At 41.0% G+C, this 25,270-nt stretch overlaps 1 protein-coding gene across 1 annotated transcript in view; it reads right to left on the reverse strand.

Moving 5' to 3' along the window:
* The window catches only part of LOC311129322 (protocadherin-15-like), a gene marked incomplete at both ends in the record, with an annotated part of 432,090 nt that overhangs the window by 160,338 nt on the left and 246,482 nt on the right, over positions 1-25,270 (reverse strand). Inside the window, 3 exons of the mRNA XM_084161599.1 lie at positions 405-521; positions 21,588-21,818; positions 23,430-23,735. Of these exons, the coding sequence (XP_084017725.1) occupies positions 405-521; positions 21,588-21,818; positions 23,430-23,735 (654 nt within the window). The remainder of the gene's footprint in view (positions 1-404; positions 522-21,587; positions 21,819-23,429; positions 23,736-25,270) is intronic.

Below are 25,270 nucleotides of genomic sequence, written 5' to 3' on the forward strand. Positions count from 1 at the left end.
TGTAATTTCATTCACCTGGTTTGCAGCTGGCAAAAACATTGTCTATACCAGTAAGGCTGTGTGGAACTGCTCAGCCATGTCAAACCAATGACGACAGATACAGATAGACAGAACGGTGAGACTGGAACGGTGTGTTGTTTAACATACTTAACAGAAGTGATCATCACATTATGACAACTGTGACAGAGGGAACAGAACAGATGCAACACAATCAGGTTGCTATTTTTATGAAGAGAACATTGGCTCTTGCTGGTAGTGCTCTATTTCATTACGCTGTGTAATAAACAATAATTTGTGTCATCAGCTGTGATACCATGAGCTGTGAAAATCATTGTGCTCTTTAAGACCAATACATATGAATCTTAATCTGAATCATTGGTCACCAAGCGGTCAGTGATACTCACAGGAGGGTCTTGGTCCTCAGCGAACACAGTGGTGATGACCGTTCCCTTCTCTGCATTTGGGGCCACCAGGCCCTTGTACAGCGCTTGGCTAAACACTGGCGAGAAGTCATTCATATCCTGTCAATAAAAAGAAAAGGAATAGATGCATAAACTACTGTAGCCTATTATGAATGTATAATATTCATTTTGTCTACCCCCAATGCTTTGGAGGTAAAGGAAAGAAAGTCTGGGTCAGAGCATGAATCATCACATCATTTTTAGTTTCATTGTAACCGTTGTCAGTCTCACATTTTATCAATCAGTCTGCAAGTGATAGAACTGTCAATCCCACATTTGATCTATTCTAAATAATGTAAATGTTGAGGAAATGTGTCTGGCCGAGGGCGTTGCTCTAGGACAGTGTATTCATATCTGATAGTGAACTAATTTTTTTTTGTAATACTTTTTTTTATTATTATTTATTTTATTTTATATATACTCCCCTTTATTACTTCTCAACCCCGCCATCCTTTCCCTACTTGGGGTAAATTAGTGAACAACAATGCCCAGGCCTCTACTTCCAGCATATACTTACTATCTACACCTTATGGACACAGTCAATTTTACAATAATTATATTTTATTTGTTTTTGCTCCTGAACTTCTTCTACTATCAACCTCTCCGATCATTTTCATGATGTCCATCAGGTTTGCTTCTATATGCCATATCTTTCTAACGGAGCTCTTTCCCAAAAGCTCCCAACATACAACCTATATACTTATTATGGACACAGTATGCTTACATTATTAGTTATCTTGTTATTATTTGTTGTTATTTGTTATTAGTCCCATCCTTCAACTCCATTCAACACCTCCCATCTATCTCTTAACACCATCCATATAGGATTTCTATTTGCCATATATATTTAAACCGTACTGTGATGTTTTACAAAAGTTCTGAACCTTTCTATCCTCATTGCTTCTACAGATTGTGAATTTTACAAAAACATTTTTGCTAAAAGTATTATTATATTATTGATCGATTGACTATAACTTTTCAGATCACCCAGTAATGCTATCTGCAAGGTTAGCTCCAGGTAAATATTGCAATCCTTTAGCCATTCCTGGACCTGTGTCCAAAAACAAGCTACAAATGGACAGAACCAAAACAACTGATCTAATGATTCTGTCTCTTTACAGCAAAATCTGCAGAGCTGGGAAGATTGTATCCCCCATATAAATAACATTATATTGGTAGCAAGAATTTTATATAATAATTTAAATTGAAAGATTCTAAGTTTTGAATCCGGTGTCGTTTTGCATGTCAGTTCATAAACACTATGCCATGGGATCGGTACGTCAAAAATCTCTTCCCAACTATTTTGCAATCTATATGGGACGGCTGTCAATCCTTTGGTCCTTAAGTGAAACTGATATACTTTTTTATTTATCACAGTTTTCCTTAACCAATTATGTTCTTTAATGCAAGGCCGACAGACAAGTTCCTTACTTTCTCCCCCTTCCACTTTCCTCTTCCACTTTTGCGGTAAGGCTGCAATTATTTGGTTGTAATTTTGGGTAGAGCAGACATTTCCATATGTTTTTGTTAACTGCATGTGCGACATAACTCCACCAGTCCTACCGATGATATCATTTTCGAAGATTATACCTTTTTTAAACATTTTGTCAATAAATAATGTTTTTCTGTCAATTAGTATATTTGAATTTAACCACAATATTTGTTGCATTATTTGTTCTGTCGTTTCTGGAGGATTAAATTGAAATTGCAACCAACTTTCTATGGCTTGTTTTAGAAATAGTGATATTTGGGAGATGATTTCCTTTTCAAATAACTGAAAATGGGTGGCTGTAATCTTAATAAAGGGAAAAAGGCCATTCTTGAACATTGGGTGAGACAATCGTACTAATTTGCTTGAGAACCAGTTCGGATTTAAGTATAACTTTTGTATGACTGAAGCTTTTAGTGATAGGTCTAATGCTTTAATATTTAATAATTTCTGTCCTCCGAATATTCATTATATAAATAGGCCCTTTTAATTTTGTCTGGCTTGCCGTTCCAAATAAAATTGAATATATTTTTCTCATATAATTTAAAAAACTGTTCACTAGGCATAGGCAAGACCATAAGCAAATAGGTAAAGTGGGATAATACTAAAGAGTTAATCAGGGTGATTTTTCCACAAATTGACAGGTATTTACCTTTCCATAGTAGCAAGATCTTATCTATTTTTGCGAACTTTCTATAAAAATCTATTGAAGTGAGATCATTTATTTCCTTTGGGATATGTATTCCGAGTATATCCACATCACCATCAGACCATTTTATTGGTAAACTACATGGTAATGTAAAAATTGTATTTTTAAGTGTAATACGTAATATAGTACATTTATCATAATTTGGTTGTAATCCAGAGAGGTTAGAAAATGTATCTAGATCCTCTATGAGGCTGTGGAGGGATTCTAGTTGTGGAATTAAAAGAAAACATGAATCATCAGCGTACAATGACACCTTTGTTTTTAAGACCTGGATTTCTAATCCTCTGATATTATTATTGGATCTGATTTTAATAGCTAACATCTCGATGGCCACAATAAATAGATATGCCGATAGTGGACAATCTTGTTTCACACCTCTTGACAGTTTAAAACTCTGAGAAATATCCATTATTTACTATTTTACACCTAGGGTTACTATACATGATTTTGACCCATTTTATAAGAGATTCTCCAAAATTGAAATGCTCCAAGCATTTATATATAAACCCCAGTCGTACTTTATCAAATGCATTTTCGAAGTCTGCTATGAATAGCAGGCCTGGTTTCCCATATTTTCCATAGTGTTCTATTGTTTCCAATACTTGCCTTATATTATCTCCAATGTATCTTCCATGTAAAAAAACCTGTCTGATTAGAATGAATAATATCCGACAATAGCTTTTTAATTCTATGCGCTATACATTTTGCTAGAATTTTTGCATCACAACACTGAAGTGTAAGGGGCCTCCTTGTATCCTGTTTCAGTAATAATGAGATCAGACCTTCATCTTGAGTCTCAGATAATCTACCATTTTACATAGGAGTGGTTAAAACATGCTAATAACGGTCATCTTAGTATAACAAAAAAGGTTTGGTATACCTCGACTGGTATGCCATCCAACCCTGGAGTTTTCCCGGACTTAAAGTCTTTAATTGCATCCAGAAGTTCCTCCTCTGTAATTTCACCTTCACACGAGTCTTACTGTATGGCTGTTAATTTTACATTATCAATAGAAAAAAAATCTCTACAATTAGCTTCAGTTAGAGGAGATGGACGCGACTGAAAAGAAAACATATGCTTAAAGTACTTTGTTTCCTCCTTCAAAATATCATTTGGTGAATCATGGATCAATTGTAACCAGTTTCATTAAGTTATTTTTGGTAGCATTCCTATGTTGAAGATTAAAAAAGAATTTGGTGCATTTTTCCCCATATTCCATCCAGTTTGCTTTATTTTTTATAATATATTACACTTGATCTTTCTTGAATAAGTTTCTCCATTTCTTTATTCTGAGCATCTATGTTACAGTTTTTATTGCCATCTATCTGTTCTGTTAGACTTTCTATTTCCTTTGTTAGTATAAACTCTTTTGACCTAAATTGCTTTTGTTTCGAGATGAGTACTGAATTGCATGGCCTCTAAAGGCACATTTAAAGGTGTCCCATACAATAAGGGGATTTGCTGTACCTATGTTATGTCGGAAAAAGTCAGTTATAAATTCCTTTGTTCTATTTATAAACAAATTATCATCCAATAGGCTTTGATTACATTTCCAATATCCTTGCCCACGTGGAATTTCAGTAAGAGTAATGTATATGCCTATTATATGATGGTCCGACCGCATTCTGTCCCCTATCAACACTTTTTTTTACTTTTGGTGCCAACGAGAATGAGATAAGAAAGAAGTCAAGATGACTAGCTTGATTCAGTCTCCGCCATGTATATCTCACTAGATGTATATCTACTTGTTCTAACGTATCCATGACATTCACAATTTCCTTAAGAGCATGTGGGTGATTGTTTGTGGTGTGATTTCCTTTACGGTCCATTCAGCTATTTATAACAGTATTATAATCCCCCACCATAATAATATTGTCTTGAATTGCTTGCAGGGTTGATACTTTATTATATATATTGTCAAAGAAGAGTGGATCATCATTATTTGGTCCGTAAAGGTTAATGAGCCATATCTGTTTATGGTTCAATAACATATTTAAAATAGTCCATCTACCTTGCGTATCTATTTGGACAATTTGCAAATTCGGATCGAAATTACTATTAATTAATATTCATACCCTTTTGAATTTCTTTGCCCATGGGAGAAGTATATCTCCAACCTCTCCACAATGGCCAAGACCAGAGAGCTGTGTAAGGACATCAGGGATAAAATTGTTGACCTGCACAAGGCTGGGATGGGCTACAGGACAATAGGCAAGCAGCTTGGTGAGAAGGCAACAACTGTAGGCGCAATTATTAGAAAATGGAAGAAGTTCAAGATGACGGTCAATCACCCTCGGTCTGGGGCTCCATGCAAGATCTCACCTCATGGGGCATCAATGATCATGAGGAAGGTGAGGAATCAGCCCAGAACTACACGGCAGGACCTGGTCAATGACCTGAAGAGAGCTGGGACCACAGTCTCAAAGAAAACCATTAGTAACACACTACGCCGTCATTGATTAAAATCCTGCAGCACACGCAAGATCCCCCTGCTCAAGCCATGGCATGTCCAGGCCCGTCTGAAGTTTGCCAATGCCCATCTGGATGACCCAGAGGAGGAATGGGAGAAGGTCATGTGGTCTGATGAGACAAAAATACCATCCCAACCGTGAAGCATGGAGGTGGAAACATTATTCTTTGGGGATGCTTTTCTGCAAAGGGGACAGGACGACTGCACCTCCTTCCCTCAGTAAGAGCATTCAAGATGGGTCGTGGCTGGGTCTTCCAGCATGACAACGACCCAAAACACACAGCCAGGGCAACTAAGGAGTGGCTCCGTAAGAAGCATCTCAAGGTCCTGGAGTGGCCTAGCCAGTCTCCAGACCTGAACCCAATAGAAAATCTTTGGAGGGAGCTGAAAGTCCATATTGCCCAGCGACAGCCCCAATACATCACTGCTCTAGATGAGATCTGCATGGAGGAATGGGCCAAAATACCAGCAACAGTGTGTGAAAACCTTGTGAAGACTTACAGAAAACGTTTGACCTGTGTCATTGCCAACAAAGGGTATATAACAAAGTATTGAGAAACTTTTGTTATTGACCAAATACTTATTTTCCACCATAATTTGCAAATAAATTCATTAAAAATCCTACAATGTGATTTTCTGGATTTTTTTTCTCATTTTGTCTGTCATAGTTGACGTGTACCTATGATGAAAATTACAGGCTTCTCTCATCTTTTTAAGTGGGAGAACATGCACAATTGGTGGCTGACTAAATAAAAAATTTCCCCACTGTATATCCCAGAGCCCAGCTCAAGAAAGGACCTGATTTACGAGTGCACATACAGTTACAGCTGATTGATAAAGCATGCAGAATGAGCAGAAATTGACAACAATGTGAGATTTGATTAATCTACTTAATCTATGTCAAGTCCTAGGTGATGGAGATCAGATCCACCCTCTTTACCTGAGACACAAACACTCTGATCCCCTGTTGTAACCATTTTCCCAAGCATCTCCGTGCAGTCAGACCTTTGATTATTTTGTGCCACCTGGGCCACAATGATAAACCCCCTCTCTGATTGTCCGAGTGTGACCCCCTCCCCATGGGTTACTGCAGCCAGTGTTGCCAGCACTGCCACTACCTGGGTGGGGGTACCCCACCGGAATCCCCACTGGCTAGGTAAAAGGTCGTCAAGGTTCTCATAAGCAGCTTTGAGAATTTCCTTGTATATTATGCTCTCCCATCAGGGGGCTCTGGCTTTGTAGGACCAACCCTGCCAGGCAGGCTCAGAATCTTGAGGGGGCGGTGCTGCTCAAGTAGGTCTCTGACCGCATTTATTTCTCTGTTTAGGCTGCATACTCACAGCAGGTCCATAAAAGACATGGGAACTTCTCTTTGGTGTATGGGTCGCTCAGGTGGGTGTCCAGGATATAGGGTTAGGGATCTTTCCATCATGATAGGACAATAAAAATTTAGATTAGATGTATACTATATTTAAAAATGTATATCCCTCATCTACACAAAATTGAAAGCTCTCTCCCTACCCCTGCTCATAGACCCCCGTCGGCTGTGGGATATGCAACCATTTCCCCTCTCACTCACTTAACGCTGCACCTTTTCAAACACAAACATGCACACCACATGGTTGACTGCGGAAGAAATGGGCCGAGCGTGCAAACGCACCCGCATCCACACCTGCCGAAGGGGGAAAGGAACCAGAGAGAACAGAGGACCAACCACAACAACCATCCGCCAAAACAACAACCGCCCGCCAAAACAACAACCGCCCGCCAAAAAAGCCATGTTCTAATTATTTGTATTTAAAGATGTATTATTCTGCTTGTTATCTTTCCTTGTTATATCGTTTTATCCTTTTATAAAATACTATACTTACTATAAATGTTCTTTAATATTACAATCCCTATCATTGCTAGTATTGGGTGCTCCATTATTCGACTCCTCTATTACAACTTTTAGAATAGCCATGGAGTAGTCTTTGTGTCTCTGAACATTTGGTTGTCGATATATAGTTTATCCACCACGAGTGCAACACGTTTCCCTTTTAATCTGTTTTCCTTGAAGATTGGATACAGAATTTTGCGCCTTTCTGCAATCTCCCTCGGGAACTGATCATTCATGCCTATTTTCGTGCCAGCAAGTCTTTTCCCTAGGCTTTTAACCATTGCTTTATCCTTAAAAAATACACATTTGGCAACGATTGGGCGCTCATATTTCTGTCCTCTTTTTCCGAAATGGTGTACACGTTCGAGTTGGATTTTATCGACAGCCTCGAGTGGGATTTGTAGCGCTGTATGCAGGAATTCCTTCATAATATTCTGTTATTTCTCCCTCCTTTTCCTGAATACCCGTAAGTACTAGATTTTCTCTCATCGATCTAGTTTGGATGTCTAGTAAGGCTTCTCTCAGAAGGTTGTTCTCCTTTTTAAGTTCCCTAACGTCCTTTTCCATCTTATAGACTGTCACTTTTAATTTTTTGGTTTCTTTCTCCATTACCAAAGCTTTTTCGTCACTAATTTGAAGACTCGCTTTCAACTCTTTTACGTCCTTACTGACCAATTCTAGTATGCCCAATTTGTCATTTATCGACTTCAACAGGTCGCTTTCCACACTTACCAGATGCAGTGGTGAAAAGTATATATCATCTGTATCAGTCGACGAGTCGCGTTTCCTCTTGGGAATCGGTTCTCCTCGCTTATCTTCCGCCATGTTTGGGTGTTGCGTGTTGTTGTAATATTTGTCGATATATTTCTCTAGCCTTATGATCTGTTTTGTGTTATTATCCAGATTGAATTATATTAACTGCGAATATATGAAATGCTAATATTTAGTCTAACTTATTGATTTTGAATATTATGTTTTTATCTTGAGGTGGTTTGTACCGCTTTCTATTCAATACGCCATCTTGCCATCCATCGAATTAAACTCAACCATTACTTCCATGGTAATCGTCCTAGTCGTTTACTGGCCAACCTCATTATTAAACTGTAGTGAACGTCAACTTGAACATCTTGAAGAACGATCTGGCTTAAATCACCACGCACTATTATAATCTCCACCTGGCACAGCCAGAAGAGAACTGGCCACCCCTCAGAGCTTGGTTCCTCTCTAGGTTTCTTTGTAGGTTCCTGCCTTTCTAGGGAGTTTTACCTAGCCTTTGTGCTTCTACATCGGCATTGCTTGCTCTTTGAGGTTTTAGGCTGGGTATCTGTATAGCACTTTGTGGCAACTGCTGATGTAAAAATTGCTTCATAAAATACATTTGATTGATTGATAATGTATGTTCCTTGGGCTGTGGCCGTCATTACATTTTGTCAGCCGGTTATTGGAAGCATTATTATGTGACTTTGATAAATGTCACAAGATACTTTATTCCAAATAATGGAAATGTTGAGGACGAATAATTTTTCTTTAATGAGTCGGACGAGAGGGATTTGCTCCAGACACCAGACAGCATCTCTGTCATTCGCAGGAGAAAGAGACAGAGATATCGCGGAAGGAGATCGGGGTGCATGAAGGAGCCGGCGACGAGTGGCTAATCTGCCTTTGCCGTCGGTACTATTGGCCAACGTACAATTGCTGATAATAAAGTGGACGAACTGAAAGCACGTATACCAACAGGACATTAAAAAGTGTAATATCTTATGTTTCACCAAGTCGTGGCGGAACGACGACATGAATAACATACAGCTGGCGGGTTATACACTGTATCGGCAGGATAGAACAGCAGCCTCTAGTAAGACAAGGGGTGGTGGTCTATGTATATTTGTAAACAACAGCTGGTGCACGATATCTAAGGAAGTCTCGAGGTTTTGCTCGCCTGAGGTAGAGCATCTCATGATAAGCTGTAGACCACACTATCTACCAAGAGAGTTTTCATCTATATTCTTCGTAGCTGATTATTTAACACCACAAACTGATGCTGGCACTAAGACTGCACTCAATGAGCTGTATTCGGCCATAAGCAAACAGGAAAACGCTCATACAGAGGCGGCGCTCCTAGTGGCCGGGGACTTTAATGCAGGGTAACTTTAATCAGGTCCCCTGAAGCTCAGTTGGTAGGGCATGGTGCTTGCAATGCCAGGGTTGTGGGTTCGTTTCCCACGGGGGGGCAGTATGAAAATGTATGCACTCACTAAGTAAGTCGCTCTGGATAAGAGCGTCTGCTAAAATGACTAAAATGTAAAAAATCAGTTTTACCTAATTTCTACCAGCATGTTAAATGTGCAACCAGAGGGAAATAAACTCTAGACCACCTTTACTCCACACACAGAGACGCGTACAAAGCTCTCCCTTGCCCTCCATTTGGAAAATCTGACCATAATTCTATCCTTCTGATTCCTGCTTACAAGCAAAAACTAAAGCAAGAAGCACCAGTGACTCGGTCAATAAAAAAGTGGTCAGATGAAGCAGATGCTAAGCTACAGGAATGTTTTGTTAGCACAGACTGGAATATGTTCCGGGACTCTTCCGATGGCATTGAGGAGTACACCACATCAGTCACTGGCTTCATCAATAAGTAAATCGATCACGTTGTCCCCACAGTGAACTGTATGTACATACCCCAACCAGAAGCCATGGATTACAGGCAACATCCACACGAGCATACCAGATGAGCTAAATTACTTCTATGCTTGCTTCGAGGCAAGTAACACTGAAACATGCATGAGAGCATTAGCTGTTCCGGACGACTGTGTGATCACAAGGCCGCAGGGCCAGACGGATTACCAGAACGTGTACTCCGAGCATGCGCTGACCAACTGGCAAGTGTCTTCACTGACAATTTCAACCTCTCCCTGTCTGAGTCTGTAATCCTCAAAATGCTCTACAGCTGCACCATCGAGAGCATCCTGACTGGTTGCATCACTGCCTGGTATGGCAACTGCTCGGCCTCCGACTACAAGGCACTACAGAGGGTAGTGCGTACGGCCCAGTACATCACTGGGGCTAAGCTTCCTGCCATCCAGGACCTCTATACCAGGCGGTGTCAGAGGAAGGCCCTAAAAAGACTCCAGCCACCCTAGTCATAGACTGTTCTCTCTGCTACCGCACGGCAAGTGGTACCGGAGCACCGGTCTAGGTCCAACAGGCTTCTAAACAGCTTCTACCCCCAAGCCATAAGACTCCTGAACATCTAATCTAATGGCTACCCAGACTACTTGCATTGTAAGTAGACTACTTGCATTGTTGCTGCTACTCTCTGTTTATTATCTATGCATAGTCACTTTAATAACTATACCTACCTGAACATATTACCTCAATTGCCTTGAATAACCGGTGCCCCTGCACATTGACTCTGTGCCGGTACCCCCTGTATATAGCCTCGCTATTTTTATTTTACTATAGTTATTTTACTGCTGCTCTTTAATAATGTGTTACTTTATTTTTATAAATTTTTTTGAGGGGGGGTATTCTTTCTTAAAACTGCATTGTTGGTTAAGGGCTTGTAAGTAAGCATTTCACTGTAATACCTGTTGGATTCGGCACATGTGAAAAATAAAATTGTATTATATTTTATTTTATTGTCATGCAAAAGACTGCCGGTCTCACGTTAATTATCATCAACATGTTTAGCATCTCCAGGCTCCACTCATACAAGCAGCATAGAAGCCTCTGATGCGTGCCTTTGGAACATCTACAGTACTTTTTTTTTAAAGTATAATAAATCAATTCAATATACACCATCACAATAAATTCATTATTTATTTTAGGCAGGTCTAAAGAAACAGTATGATATGAAGAAAATGTATTTCAGAAGAACAGAATATGAGTTGGCCTACTGTATGTTATCTGGCTGTGCGCCATGCCATAGGCTGTAGGCTTGTTCATTTGGCAGACAAGATATGCTTATTAGTACCAAGCCATTATGTTATATTATATGATTTTATTGTAAGAATAATATAATTAAACTTAGTTGAATAAAATAGAATGAATATTTTTCCCATTCCAGAGCGAGAGTGTGCGCATATGAAGTGGCTATGTTGAGCGTACAAGTGATCATTTGAAACAGGTCCTACAGTATATACTAGATTTAGAGTTATTTGGCAACTTTAGTTGTGAATGATACACACCTTAGAATGCCTTGGAAATCAAAAGATATATGGGCTACATTTTGCGACTACAGGCTATTGATGATTTCGCCAAAAAAAGCTTGCGCTCTGTTCCTTGCCTCAGCGGAACATGCTGTTCTCTCACCAAGTGATCATATTTTCTCCCATCAGGCAATTCTCAATTTAATCTTGTCTTTACTAATATTTCAAAATAGTTTTGATTTAGAATGGCCCATTATCAAATAGGCAAGAATAGGGGCAAGACAAAAAAGACATGTCATCTGTATGCGCTGGAATAGCAAATGGATGCCACTTTCCGGCCAGTAAATGTTTCACTCATGTTGGGTAGGCCACTCCGGTAATTTCGCTGTGCCACAGGTGATATTCCGCCCAAACTCTGTATTCTATGGGCTCTCCAACCCAGTTCCTGCAGCAACCCAGTGCTTAATTTGGGAAACCAAATAAAATCTGTTCGGGAACATTGATAGTAAGATGTTTTCACCAAAAAACATATTTCATTAAACTGTTGACAGCCCCTCTCTCTGCATGCTGGAGAAAGGAATGAAGGAGAGAGAGAAGGCGATGGAAACTCGCGATGGTGAGATATTCTGTAGCTAAATGTAATGTGTTAGTCTATTAATTATGACAATTTAAAAAATGACCTATTACTAGGCTATTCAAAATCTAAAACAAATTCACTATAATTGTAGGCTAAATCTGAATTTGTGTAATTAAGGCAAGACCAATTATGTACCAAAGATATCTTCAATCAGTATTTTTAAAAATGTTTTTCTGCCATGTGTAATATGCAGTTGGCTATGTATTGTATAATGGCACAATAATTTTTTTAATTCAGGTTTATTTTCGGGCTTGGCCTCATATATAGGCCTATGCTTATGCATAAGCTCTAATATTCATATGGGTGTTTAGAATTAATCATCACCTTAGAAAGAGCTGTCTATTTTGTTGTGTTAGGCTTTGAAACAACATCCACAATGACCATGTTTTCCACTCAGTTTCAACCTATTGTTGAACTTCTTTCTTCAAATTGATCAATCACAGTCAGGTGAGTTTTAAAAGTACATATGATACATTTGATGAGATTTTCAAGTGCATTTGCATTGATGTCAGAGTGGTTAGAGGGACAATAGAGCCCTGAGTACCAGGCCATTAGCAACCTGATGATCGTTAGCGAGTTGTGTAGGCTACTACTAATGCATGCCCAGAGAGATTACTGTGACTCAAAGGTCATGTAGAATTCTACTGGGTCATGACTCGTGACTGCCGGTGTGGCGGTAATACGGTCACCGCAACAGCCCTATATGTTCCCTGTTATTTATTGAAACTCTACTGTGCCCGGAGGAGGAACTTTGTAAGACTTTCTCCTCTGATCTCCCACCTCCCACCTTTCTGACAGCCTACTGTGACAGCCTACTGTGTCTCTGACAGAGAGGACAGAGGGACAGTTAGGTTAGTCAATAACACACACATCCAGGGACGAAATGAGAGTGATAAGTCCAACCAGACACCGTCCTTCTCACAGCACAAAGAGTGTCCTCCCCAACGGACGTCCTTGGAATCACTTCAGTTTCTATTGCTCTTCCTCACATAACAACAATAGAGGCATATTTCCTGTTTAAGCACCTTCATGGACACTCCGGCATGAGTAGAGTGGTGCAGTGGTCTAAGGCACTGCATCGCAGTGCTAGCTGTGCCACTAGATATCCTGGTTCGAATCCAGGCTGTGTCGTAGCTGGCCGCGACCGGGAGACCCATGGGGCGGCGCACAAGTCGTCCAGGGTAGGGGAGGGAATGGCCGGCAGGTAGCTCAGTTGGTAGAGCATGGCGTTTGCAACGCCAGGGTTGTGGGTTCGATTCCCACAGGGGGCCAGTATGAAAAATAAAAAAAATAATGTACGCACTCACTAACTGTAAGTCGCTCTAGATAAGAGCGTTTTTAATAAAAATTAAAATAAATATTGAGTTTTATTGATTTTCTACTGAAATATACACTATGTTACCCTGCAAACTAGAATAGCCATTCCAACAATTACTGTCATGTGTTATCTGTCACATTCTAGTCTGTCAAACCTTTTCTATCGCATTACATCTAGTAATTTTTGTTAGAGACTGGAAATGTAAAACCCCAAAGAGAGCAATAACAGTGAACATGGCATTGATTTTAATCTCTCTCTCTCTCTCTCTCTCTCTCTCTCTCTCTCTCTCTCTCTCTCTCTCTCTCTCTCTCTCTCTCTCTCTCTCTCTCTCTCTCTCTCTCTCTCTCTCTCTCTCTCACTCACTCACTCACTCACTCACTCACTCACTCACTCACTCACTCACTCACTCACTCACTCACTCACTCACTCACTCACTCACTCACTCACTCACTCACTCATTCACTCACTCACTCACTCACTCTCTCTCAGTCTCTCTTTCTAGATAGGTTCATTGCGGGATGGAGGCCAAACACTGACACCATAATATACAATCAAGATCTTGAGCAGCAGAAATTGAACAACACATTGATTCATATGATGTAATGACATTTCTGATGGTATGGTTGAAGTGGGTCGGTGCTGACCGGTAGCGAGAAGAGCTCCTGAATAAACTACCTGATCTAACCATATGTGGTGGACCTCAATGTGAAAGGCAGAGACTCATTCATTCACAGACACATTTCCCGTCCATGTATAGCTTGTGTTTTGTAGAGCTGACAAACTATGATTCACTGCTTCTGCTTTCAATAACAAAGCCTTGCCTTGGTGTTTTCCTCTGTTTGTGCAGGTGGCGAATACACACACACACACACAAGCATGCTGTCAGCGTCTCCCGTGTGTTTTCAGAAAGGGCGAAATAAGAAGGAAACATTTGTGAGTTTAATTCCGAACCCCAGGGCACAGGTAGATTACACAATCTATCACTGTGAGGCCTTCCATGGAAACGAAACAAGAAAACATTTAGAAAAACAAACACAAGAACAAATCAAACACAAAAGACTGCAAAAGCCTATGCAGGAGTTAAATGGAGGAAAGAAGGAAAGTCATAGCTTCTCCTCCATCTCTACTCATAGGAACCCAGTGTGAATCCATTAGTCCCGCTTTAATGCATGTAAGCCATATCAAATAGCAGCCTGGAGGGTGTGATAACATAAGCACTACTGTGCCTTATCCCATCAAACACTGTTACTGGGTGACTACAAGGAAACTGCATCAAACACTATCCTTATCGGAGGACAAACTCACTCTACAGGTAGGCTGGGCCTGCAGAGGAACAACTTGAGAAACCACACTTCCCTTCCTGTCATGTCAAAATTGTGAATGCAGAGTGGAAGTCAGGGGATCTGCCATTGGGCTAAATAAAACCCACTTACACCCTGATTAAGGAAATGCACAACCACCTAAATATTGTATAAAGCAAATGCACACCTACTCAGTGGGTGAAGTGTAAGAACTCAAGACATAAGAACATTCACACATGCACACAGACGTATACATGCACGCATGCATGCACACACACGCACACACACAAACACACACACAAACAAACAGAGCGAGACATAATGCGCCAAAACAGGAGGTCCTTTAGTTTCGATTGAGCGGCTAATCTCCGGAAAGGTTGGAATGGGAAAACATGCATCTGGAAATCCTCGAATAATTGCAGTCACAAAGCTAATGAGTCATTCAGGCCTGGAATAGCACCAGGGCTAACGCGACCGCTAGTTATCCATCAGCAGGGGTTTTCTTGAGGGCTAGAATGTAGCCCGCGACACGGTTAGCCGTTGTGGCTGGCTGTCTAGATCCCTGCTGTTTGTTGTTGTTTCCATCTTCCCTGCGACCTGCCCCGTCTGGAACTGCGAGGAGTAACAGCGTAGACTACATTGCTAACGTGACAAAGACCAAAGCCTCTGGGAGTATCATTGAGGACAGTGGTGTCTCTCTATCACAGGTGAGGATATTTTAAACGAACAAAAATAGTTCTACAAGCAGTTGTTACAAACAAAGGAAAATAGCTTCAAGTGTGTCCAAATACTGGTGGAGTCAACTAATAAAAGAATGGACGACCTGACCAAAAAGGTCCAGGACATGAAGAACAGTTTGCAGTTCTCCCAGAGTCAGTTCGATGAGTTTAAACAGGAGAACGGCAAGATGACAGCAAGCTGTAAGTAATTGAGAGAGGACATAAATTCTGTATGTGAATCCATGATAACAATGACGGAGACATCAGATTATCTCGAGGGACAATCAAGGCGTAACAACATTTTTGTGGATGGAATTGCAGAATCCTGGAGACCTGGAAAATCTGAGGACAAAGTGAGGAAAATGATCTCAGAGAAAATGAAGATGGACCACAGGAAGATTGAGGTGGAGCGCGCCCAATTGACTGGAAAACCCACCAGCGGCTCAGGTGACAGGCATATAGTGGTCAAGTTCCTGAGGTTCAAGGACAAGGTAGCTGTTCTGGAAAGACCCAAGAACTTCAGAGGAACATACATCTTCCTCAACAAGGACTTTCCTGAAGCTGTGTGCCAGAAGAGAAAATAACTTATCCCAGCCAAGAAAGCTGCCAGAGCGCGTGGGGACATTGCTTACATCCGCTATGACAGGCTCATTGTCCACCCTCACTCCCAAAAGCCTGGAAGAGATGAGAGAGCCAAGCCTATGGGTTCGTAGCTTCAACCCCACAGCACACACACATACTTACAAACACCAACTCATGAAATCAATAACTTGCTAACATCAGATAACATTCATATATTAGCCATTTATGAGACTCACTTAGATAATTCCTTGACAATACAGAAGTAGCAATACATGGATGTAACATCTACAGAAGAGACAGTAATTCTTATGGGGGAGGTGTTGCTGTATATATTTACAGCCATGTCCCTGTAATGCTGAGAGAAGATCTCATGTCAAGTGTTATTGAAGTGTTGTGGTTGTAGGTTCACCTGCTTCATCTAAAGCGTATTATTTTGGGGTGTTGCTATAGGCCACCAAGTGCTAACAGTCAGTACCTAAATAATGTGTGTGAAATGCTTGATAGTGTATGTGATGTAAACAGCGTGTTCTACTTTTTTGTTGACCTGAATATTGACTGCTTTTTCATCAAGCTGTCCTCTCAAGAGGAACATTCTCACTGTAACCAGTACCTGCAATCTGGTTCAGGTTATTAATCAACCTACCAGGGTGTTTACAAACACTACAGGAACAAGATCATCCACATGTATTGATCACAATTTTACTAATACTGTAGAACTATGTTTTAAAGCTGTATCCGTACCCATTGGATGCAGTGATCACAATATAGTGTCTATATCCAGGAAAGCCGAAGTTCCAAAAGCTGGGCCTAAAATATTGTATAAGAGATCATACAAAAATGTTACTGTGACGCTTATGTGGATGATGTTAAAAATATTTGTTGGTCTGATGTGAATAATAAGGAGCATCCGAACACTGCACTTGATTAATATATAAAATTGCTTCTTCCAATTATTGATAAACATGCACCTGTTAAGAAACTGACTCTTAGAACTGTTAAGGCTCTACAGATTGATGAGGAATTGAACAACTGTATGGTTGAAAGAGATAGGGCAAAAGGAGTGGCTAATAAGTCTGGCTGCACATCTGACTGGCTGACTTACTGCAAATTGAGAAATTATGTGACTAAACTCAACAAAAAGAAGAATAAACTGTATTATGAAGCCAATCAGATGGCTTATTCATCACAAAACCATTTGATGTTAGCAATTATTTCATTGGCAAAGTGAGAAAACTTAGGCAGAATATGCTATCAACAAACAGTGAGCCATGATTTTTCATGCATATAAAACTAATAATGAAAGAAAAGCATTGTAAGTTTGAATTTTTTAGAGTTAGTGTGGGAGAGGTGGGAAAATGTTTGTTATCGATCAATAATCCTGGCATTGGCAACTTAGATGTAAAGCTAATGAGGATAATAGCTGACTCTATAGCCACTCGTATCTGTCATATCTTTATTCTGAGTTTAGAGGAAAGTGTTTGTCCTCAGGCCTGGAAGGTAGCCAAAGTCATTCTGCTACCAGAACTCAGAGGGTTTTCTTTAATGGAAGCTTCTCTATTGTCAAACATGTAAAGTGTGTTGTACCACAGGGCAGCTCTCTAGGACCTCTACAAATTGTTTGCATAGTCAATTTACACACAGCACTGACACACATACTTACCCCACCAGACTTTCCACCAGGGGTCTTTCACAGTCCCCAGGTCCAGAATAAATTCAAGGAAACGTACAGTATTATACAGAGTCATGAGTGCATGGAACTCCCTTCCATCTTATATTTATTTTTTATTTTTTATTTCACCTTTATTTAACCAGGTAAGCCAGTTGAGAACAAGTTCTCATTTACAACTGCGACCTGGCCAAGATAAAGCAAAGCAGTGCGATAAAAACAACAACACAGAGTTACATATGGGGTAAAACAAAACATAAAGTCAAAAATACAACAGAAATATATATATATATACAGTGTGTGCAAATGTAGCAAGTTATGGAGGTAAGGCAATAAATAGGCTATAGTGCAAAATAATTACAATTAGTATTAACACTGGAATGATAGATGTGCAAGAGATGATGTGCAAATAGAGATACTGGGGTGCAAATGAGCAAAATAAATAACATTATGGGGATGAGGTAGTTGGGTGGGCTAATTTCAGATGGGCTGTGTACAGGTGCAGTGATCGGTAAGGTGCTCTGACAACTGATGCTTAAAGTTAGTGAGGGAGATAAGAGTCTCCAGCTTCAGAGATTTTTGCAATTTGTTCCAGTCATTGGCAGCAGAGAACTGGAAGGAATGGCGGCCAAAGGAGGTGTTGGCTTTGGGGATGACCAGTGAGATATACCTGCTGGAGCGCATACTATGGGTGGGTGTTGCTATGGTGACCAATGAACTAAGATAAGGCAGGGATTTGCCTAGCAGTGATTTATAGATGGCCTGGAGCCAGTGTGTTTGGCGACGAATATATAGTGAGGACCAGCCAACAAAAGCGTACAGGTCACAGTGGTGGGTAGTATATGGGGCTTTGGTGACAAAACGGTGACAAAATATAGCACAAGTGAACAGCAAACCTGGTTTAAAAAAACACGTAAAGCAACACCTCATGGCACAATGCCTCTCCCCCATGTGACCTATTTGTTGTGTGTATGTACTGACATGTATGTGTAACTGACAGATGCACACACACACACAGTACATGTTGATGTTTTTAAATGTACGTAAATTGTAAAGTATTTTGTCTGTAATGTCTTTTTTGTTATATGTCGGACCCTAGTAAGACTAGCTGTCACCATTAGCGTCGGCTAATGGGGATCCTAATAAATCAAATCAAAATACCCAAGAGTGGTAAAGCGGCCTTTACTGGTTCGAACAGCAGACTTATCAGCTTGCTGCCAGCTCTTAACAAACTGATGGAATAAAATGTGTTTGAACAAATACAAAGCTATTTCTCTGTAAATCAATTTTTTAAAAACGGACTTTAGGCATGCCTATAGAGAAGGGAACTCAACATGTACCGCACTGACAATAACTGATGACTGGTTTAAATAAATAGAGAAGAAGAAGATTGTGGGAGCTTTTCTGTTAGATTTCAGTGCAGCCTTTGATATAATTGACCGTAACCTGTTGTTGAGAAAACTTATGAGTTATGGCTTTTCAACCTCTGCCATATCGTGGATTCAGAGCTATCTATCTAATATAACTCAGAGGGTTTTATTTAATGGAAGATTCTCTAATGTCAAACATGTAAAGTGTGGTTTAGCGCAGGGCAGCTCTCTACTCTTTTCAATTTTTACCAATGACCTGCCACTGGCATTAAACAAAGCATATGTGTCCATGTATGCTGGTGATTCAACCATATACGCGTCTGCAACCACAGCTAATGAAGTAACTGAAACCCTTAACAAATGGTTGCAGTCAGTTTTGGAATGGGGTGGCCAGTAATAAACTGGTCCTGAACATCTCAAAAACGAAGCATTGTATTTGGTACAAATCATTACCTAAGTTCTAGACCTCAGCTGAATCTGGTAATGAATGGTGTGGCTGTTGAACAAGTTGAGGAGACTAAATTACTTGGTGTTACCTTAGATTGTAAACTCTTATGGTCAAAACATAGATGCAATGGTTGTAAAGATGGGGAGAGTTTTGTCCTTAATAAAGAGATGCTCTGCTATTTTGACACCACACAGTCCTGCAGGCTCTAGTTTGATCTTATCTTGATTATTGTCCAGTCATATGGTCAAGTGCTGCAAGAAAGACCTAGTTAAGCTGAAGCTGGCCCAGAACAGAGCGTTACGTCTTGCTCTTCATTGTAATCAGAGGGCTAATATTAGAGCATCCAGTCGGGCTGTATCACCGCCTGGTACGGCAACTGTCTGCCGAACGCATTACCGGGGGCAAACTACCCACCCTCCAGGACACCTATAGCACCCGATTGAACAGGAAGGCCAAAAGGATCATCAAGGACATCAACCACCCGAGCCACTGCCTGTTCACCCCGCTATCATCCAGAAGGCGAGGTCAGTACAGGTGCATCAAAGCTGGGACCAAGAGAATGAAAAACAGCTTCTATCTCAAAGCCATCAGACCGTTAAATAGCCATCACTAGCACATTAGAGGCTGCTGCTGCATATTGAAATCACTGGCCATTTTAAGAAATGGAACACTAGTCACTTTAATAATGTTTACATATCTTGCACTACTCATCTCTTATGTATATACTGTATTCTATAATATAATTCTATGTCTTAGTCCATGCCGCTCTGTCATTGCTTGTCCATATATGTATATATTCTTAGATTCCATTCCTTACTTAGATTTGTGTGTATTGGGTATTTGTTGTGAAATTGTTAGATATTACTTGTTAGATATTACTGCACTGTCGGAGCTAGAAGCAAAAGCATTTTGCTTCACCCGCAATAACATCTGCTAAACATTTACATTTACATTTTAGTCATTTAGCAGACGCTCTTATCCAGAGCGACTTACAGTTAGTGAATACATTATAACTTTTTTATACTGGCCCCCCGTGGGAATCGAACCCACAACCCTGGCGTTGCAAACGCCATGCTCTATCAACTGAGCTACATCCCTGCCGGCCATTCCCTCCCCTACCCTGGACGACGCTGGGCCAATTGTGCGACGCCCATGAGTCTCCCGGTCGCGGCCGGCTGCGACAGAGCCTGGATTCGAACCAGGATCTCTAGTGGCACAGTTAGCACTGCGATGCAGTGCCTTAGACCACTGCGCCACTCAGGATACACGTGTATATGACAAATACAATTTGATTTGATTTGATTAGTACTATGCATGCCAGTCTCTCTTGGCTAAGAGTTGAGGAATACTGACTGCATCACTTCTTGTTTTTATAAGAAACATCAATGTGTTGTAAATTCCCAATTGTTTGCATAAGCAACTTACACACAGCACTGACACACACACACTTACCCCACCAGACATGCCACCAGGGGTCTTTTTCGTTATGTGTCGGACCCCAGTAAGACTAGCTGTCGCCATTGGCATCGGCTAATGGGGATCCTAATAAATAAAATCAAAGCACGTCTTTGTGATGTGAAGGCTAAGGGCAGAAAGGCACAGTGGCTCCGGATATGCGCTCAACCTTGGATCAGCCATAACAAAGACGCAGTCATGACTGCAATGCAAGGGTCTCCTAGCTTTCCTAGATGAATGAGGTGATCATTAAATTAAAATCACAACATATGACTTAATACCATGACTGCTATTCATGTAGAGCTAAAGTACTACTCTCTTGATAGTGATACTGCTACTGCAGTTGCTTTCTCATTATTCAAATATACAGATAATAGATAGGTTATATTACTGCTATCAGCACCTCTAGCTTCCACTATAATAACTATTGCTTCTCCTATCAAACACACTATATAATGTATTGTCTATAACTGTTACTACTGCTCCTGGCAGTGAAACAGTATTGCTTTGTTGATTTATGCCAGCACTACTTCTGCTGGGGGACCATGAGGGTAAAGTAGATGGAAACAAATTGTTTATTCATCCTAACCAGAGGAGGAAAGCTTCCAAAGTATCTGTAGAGCACAGTGAATAAAGAGTGACAGGTGCTCTCACTGTTAAGCAGACTATGACTATCACTTCTACAGTGCTAGTGCTGTGCATCCTTCACAACCAATACTTGTCATTAGGTTCCATGATGGTACATAACATTGTACACGTAAAGCAAGAAGTGCTTTTACCTTGATGAGGGCCATAACTTGCATATTCTTCAAGCACTAGCCTACTTGTCACCATCATGAGTGGAAACAGTGAGTGTGAAGAAACAGAGGGGATTTTTTACTTTTACTATCACTCATGACAAACACAGTGAATACAGAGTGACATATGATCGTACCGTGATCCGAATAGTGACGGTGGCCTCACCGGGGGGCATGGTCCCAGCCTGGTCCACAGCCTCCACCAGGAAGGTATAGGTGGACCCCGTACCCATACTATCCAGGTCCTCAAAGTCCAGGGTCTGCAGGACTGACAGTTCGCCTGAGATCGGGTTCACCAGGAACAGCTTCATGTCCTCTGCAGACTTGATACGGTACGTTACGTTAGAGAACAGGTCTGCATCCACCGCCTGGGATGGAGGGAGAGAGAGAGGGATGAGAGAGAGAGAGAGAGATAAGAGAGAGAAACAGAGATAGGGATGAGAGAGAGAGAGAGAGAGAGAGAGAGAGAGAGAGAGAGAGAGAGAGAGAGAGAGAGAGAGAGAGAGAGAGAGAGAGAGAGAGAGAGAGAGAGAGAGAGAGATGGGAGAGAGAGAATAGAGAGAGGGAGGGATGGAGGTGCTGCAGTCAGAACCATTACAATGAAATTACAATTTATATAGATGTTTGCTATTTTCAATATATGCTCATTTGTTTAGACTGTGTAGAAATGTGATAAAATGAATACAAGCACTGATCAAATTAATCTCAGGGAAATTGTTTACTTGGCCCTTTATAAGTAAAATAATTAAGCTCATAGGAACAGTTATCCTAGTGGCAGAGAGAGGTGATTATAGAAATGCATGCATGCACACACACACACATACATACATACACAGACATCCAACTGACAACAAAAACTAAATGTGGTCTGTGGGAGTGAGAATCTTTCAGGTGGAAGGCTTTGATGTGGAGATGTGAAGGGAGTTACAATATACAATTATATAAAAATATAAAATACATGTATATATAAATAGATAGAAAGAAAAGTAACCACATATAATCACTCTAGAGGAGAGAGGCACGGATCAGAGATTAATCTGCCTGCGATGGCTGTCTGTAACTGGGCCTTCTTTACAGACAGGTGTCACCCCCACCACCAACCCCATTCCTGTCTGCTCCTGCTCTGGCTGAAGATGTTGTTCATTTCTTGGGAGAATAGCGTTGTCATGGTTGCGGGTGTCAGTCACTCACAATATGCCGATAATTACTTTTCCTCTGCTCCGGCTTTGCTTTGGCTCTCGCTGGGGTATTCCCATGGTTCTCTCCCTCAGTGCAAACAACAAGAGGAGGTGCTTTTCAGTGCGAAATTTACCCGAGAAGCCTTCCATCAAGTTCCAAGGTGCTCAGGGTTTGTCAAGCGCTACAATAATGTTTGTCAAGAGAGGAAAAATTATCCACCGCTTAAGCCCGATTCAGAGCTTTGACGAGACACTGGCTTTTAGTCTTACTCCATTTGAGACCAAAGACACCCAGAGAGTTCTGACGTACCAGACTCCTACGATAGTAAAATGTAAGTGTTTACCCTCCGTTGCGTGTGTGAAACACTAAAGAGCCTGGAAGAGAATGGCGATTGAAATGGAGGCCAAATCGGCTGATAGCTGGAGACGCTTTGAAGTTAAAGGATGTTAAAGGGTGCATTTAATAGTCAAGCTGTTTGAAGCCCTTACTGCCCTGCACAAAGCCTGACAGAGATAGAGACAGAGAGAAGCTACAGAGTCCCCTCCCCCACACCCACACTTACACTGAGTCTCAGAACCACCATGCTCATTGCTCATACACATATTCAGTGTAGCTGTAGGACACATATGCACAGACATGCGCACTCGCCCACGCACACACGCACGCACACACACACACACACACACACACACACACACACACACACACACACACACACACACACACACACACACACACACACACACACACACACACACACACACACACACACACACACACACACACACACACACACGTACACTGAAGCGCAGCACCACGGTGCCCACAGGGCTGTTCTCGGGGACGTTGACAATGTAGGTCTTCTGGGAGAACTCTGGGCTGTTGTCATCGATGTCTATCACCAGGACAGAGAGGGTGAACGTGGTCCTGCGGGGGTCCACCGCTCCATCAGAGGCCTCCACTATCAGGTCATACCGACTCCTGAGCTCCCGGTCCAGAGGCACTGTGGTGAATATGCTGCCATTCTCGTTGATGGTGAAGACACCTAGGTGGTTGACTATCCTGTAGCGCACCAGACCATTAGCTCCTGCATCTGGATCTGTGGCCTGCAGGGGAAGCGGAAAACATAGTATAGTAAATATGTGGAGTGAATTAGGGAAAGGTAAATATGGGAATACATAAGCAGTAAGGTACAAGGGGTTGTGCTATATCATGAATATAGTCAAAAGTTAAAATGTGTTAAAACGTGTTGTTACGCATGCACGCACACACACACACTTTACTGTACACTTAAAAATGACTAAGCTAACACGGTTCTCATAAATTTAAGCCCAGTGTTAATTTCAATCTAATTTTCTCTTCACATTGAGATTAGTGTCTTTGTCACAGACTCATGACTAATCATCAGCAAGTTCAAAGGGACAGAAGCCTCTTCCTATGAAGTCTGCATTTCATCAAAGGGAATTCCTTGAATGCTAAAAATAAGAAAAATATGAAAAATCCTGGGACAGGGTACATTTTGAGGATCATTCAGTGTAGACAGAAAGTTAGTTACTTAACACATTTTAAATCCCTCATGAATATGACAGTTCATTAGTATTCCAGTGTGTGAGTGTGTGCAAGCTTGTGTGTGAGTGTGTGCCAGCCTGGTGTGTGTGTGCCAGCATTGTTTTTTTGTGTGAACAGCAGGCACTAATTCCTCTCTGTTGTAATCATGGTAACAGGGAAAGAGAGAGCAGTTGGGAGAGAGAGAGATAAGGGGGAAACACTTTGAAATCTGCCCCTGTTCGATTCAAGCCTGACTGAGTTATTAACCCCGGGCTAGGGATGGACAGAGTAGCACAGAGAGAATCAAAGGGCTTAGATGGGGTAAGGGTGATGTACCCCCATTTTGTATTACACAGAAAGCCAGATAAATGCTCAAAGCCAAAGCTGAAGATTGAGCCCTGGCGTTAAACCTTCAGAAAACAGAAGAAAGAACAGCATGCTGATATGTACAAATTAACCACAACATTACTCTGCAGTTAGTTTACATCATAATGCACCCCACAGCTCACAGACTTTTCAACAGGCCAAATTCCTGTAATACATAGTCAATTCATGAATTATTAATCAGGAATATTTTACTAGCCTCCCGTGAACGACAAACACACAAGCACACTTTAGCACTGCAGGGTTGGTGTTATGATGGGTTTTCTGGTATCGAGGAATTCAGGATGCAAGAAAATAGTTAAACACTTAGATGGAGAGTTAATACAAAGTATTTAATAGATACAGTACCAGATTCAATGTAACAAGTCAATTGCCTCTTGCCATTTGAATGATAGGCATACAAAATCTCTCAGTTTATAGACTGCTTTGCAAGCTAATTCTATCCAACAGTTGCCAACCATTATTGGGTGTCACTCCCAACCACAAAAATATCACCCTAGATGGTATCATATTGCACCCTAGTCAGGACATTCCATCACATACTCATTCTAAAAGTAACATCAGTGGCCCCCACAGCCTTCTTGGCATGCATACCTTCTGGCACCCACCAGGGACAGAAATAAATGGAATGTCCTCATCCTCAAAAATCCTATGAAACACCATATCAGTCACATTTACAAATACTGTATTAAATACGCCATATCAGTTG

Source organism: Coregonus lavaretus (genome assembly GCF_964263955.1).
Source record: "Coregonus lavaretus genome assembly, chromosome: 1".
NCBI lineage: Eukaryota > Metazoa > Chordata > Actinopteri > Salmoniformes > Salmonidae > Coregonus > Coregonus lavaretus.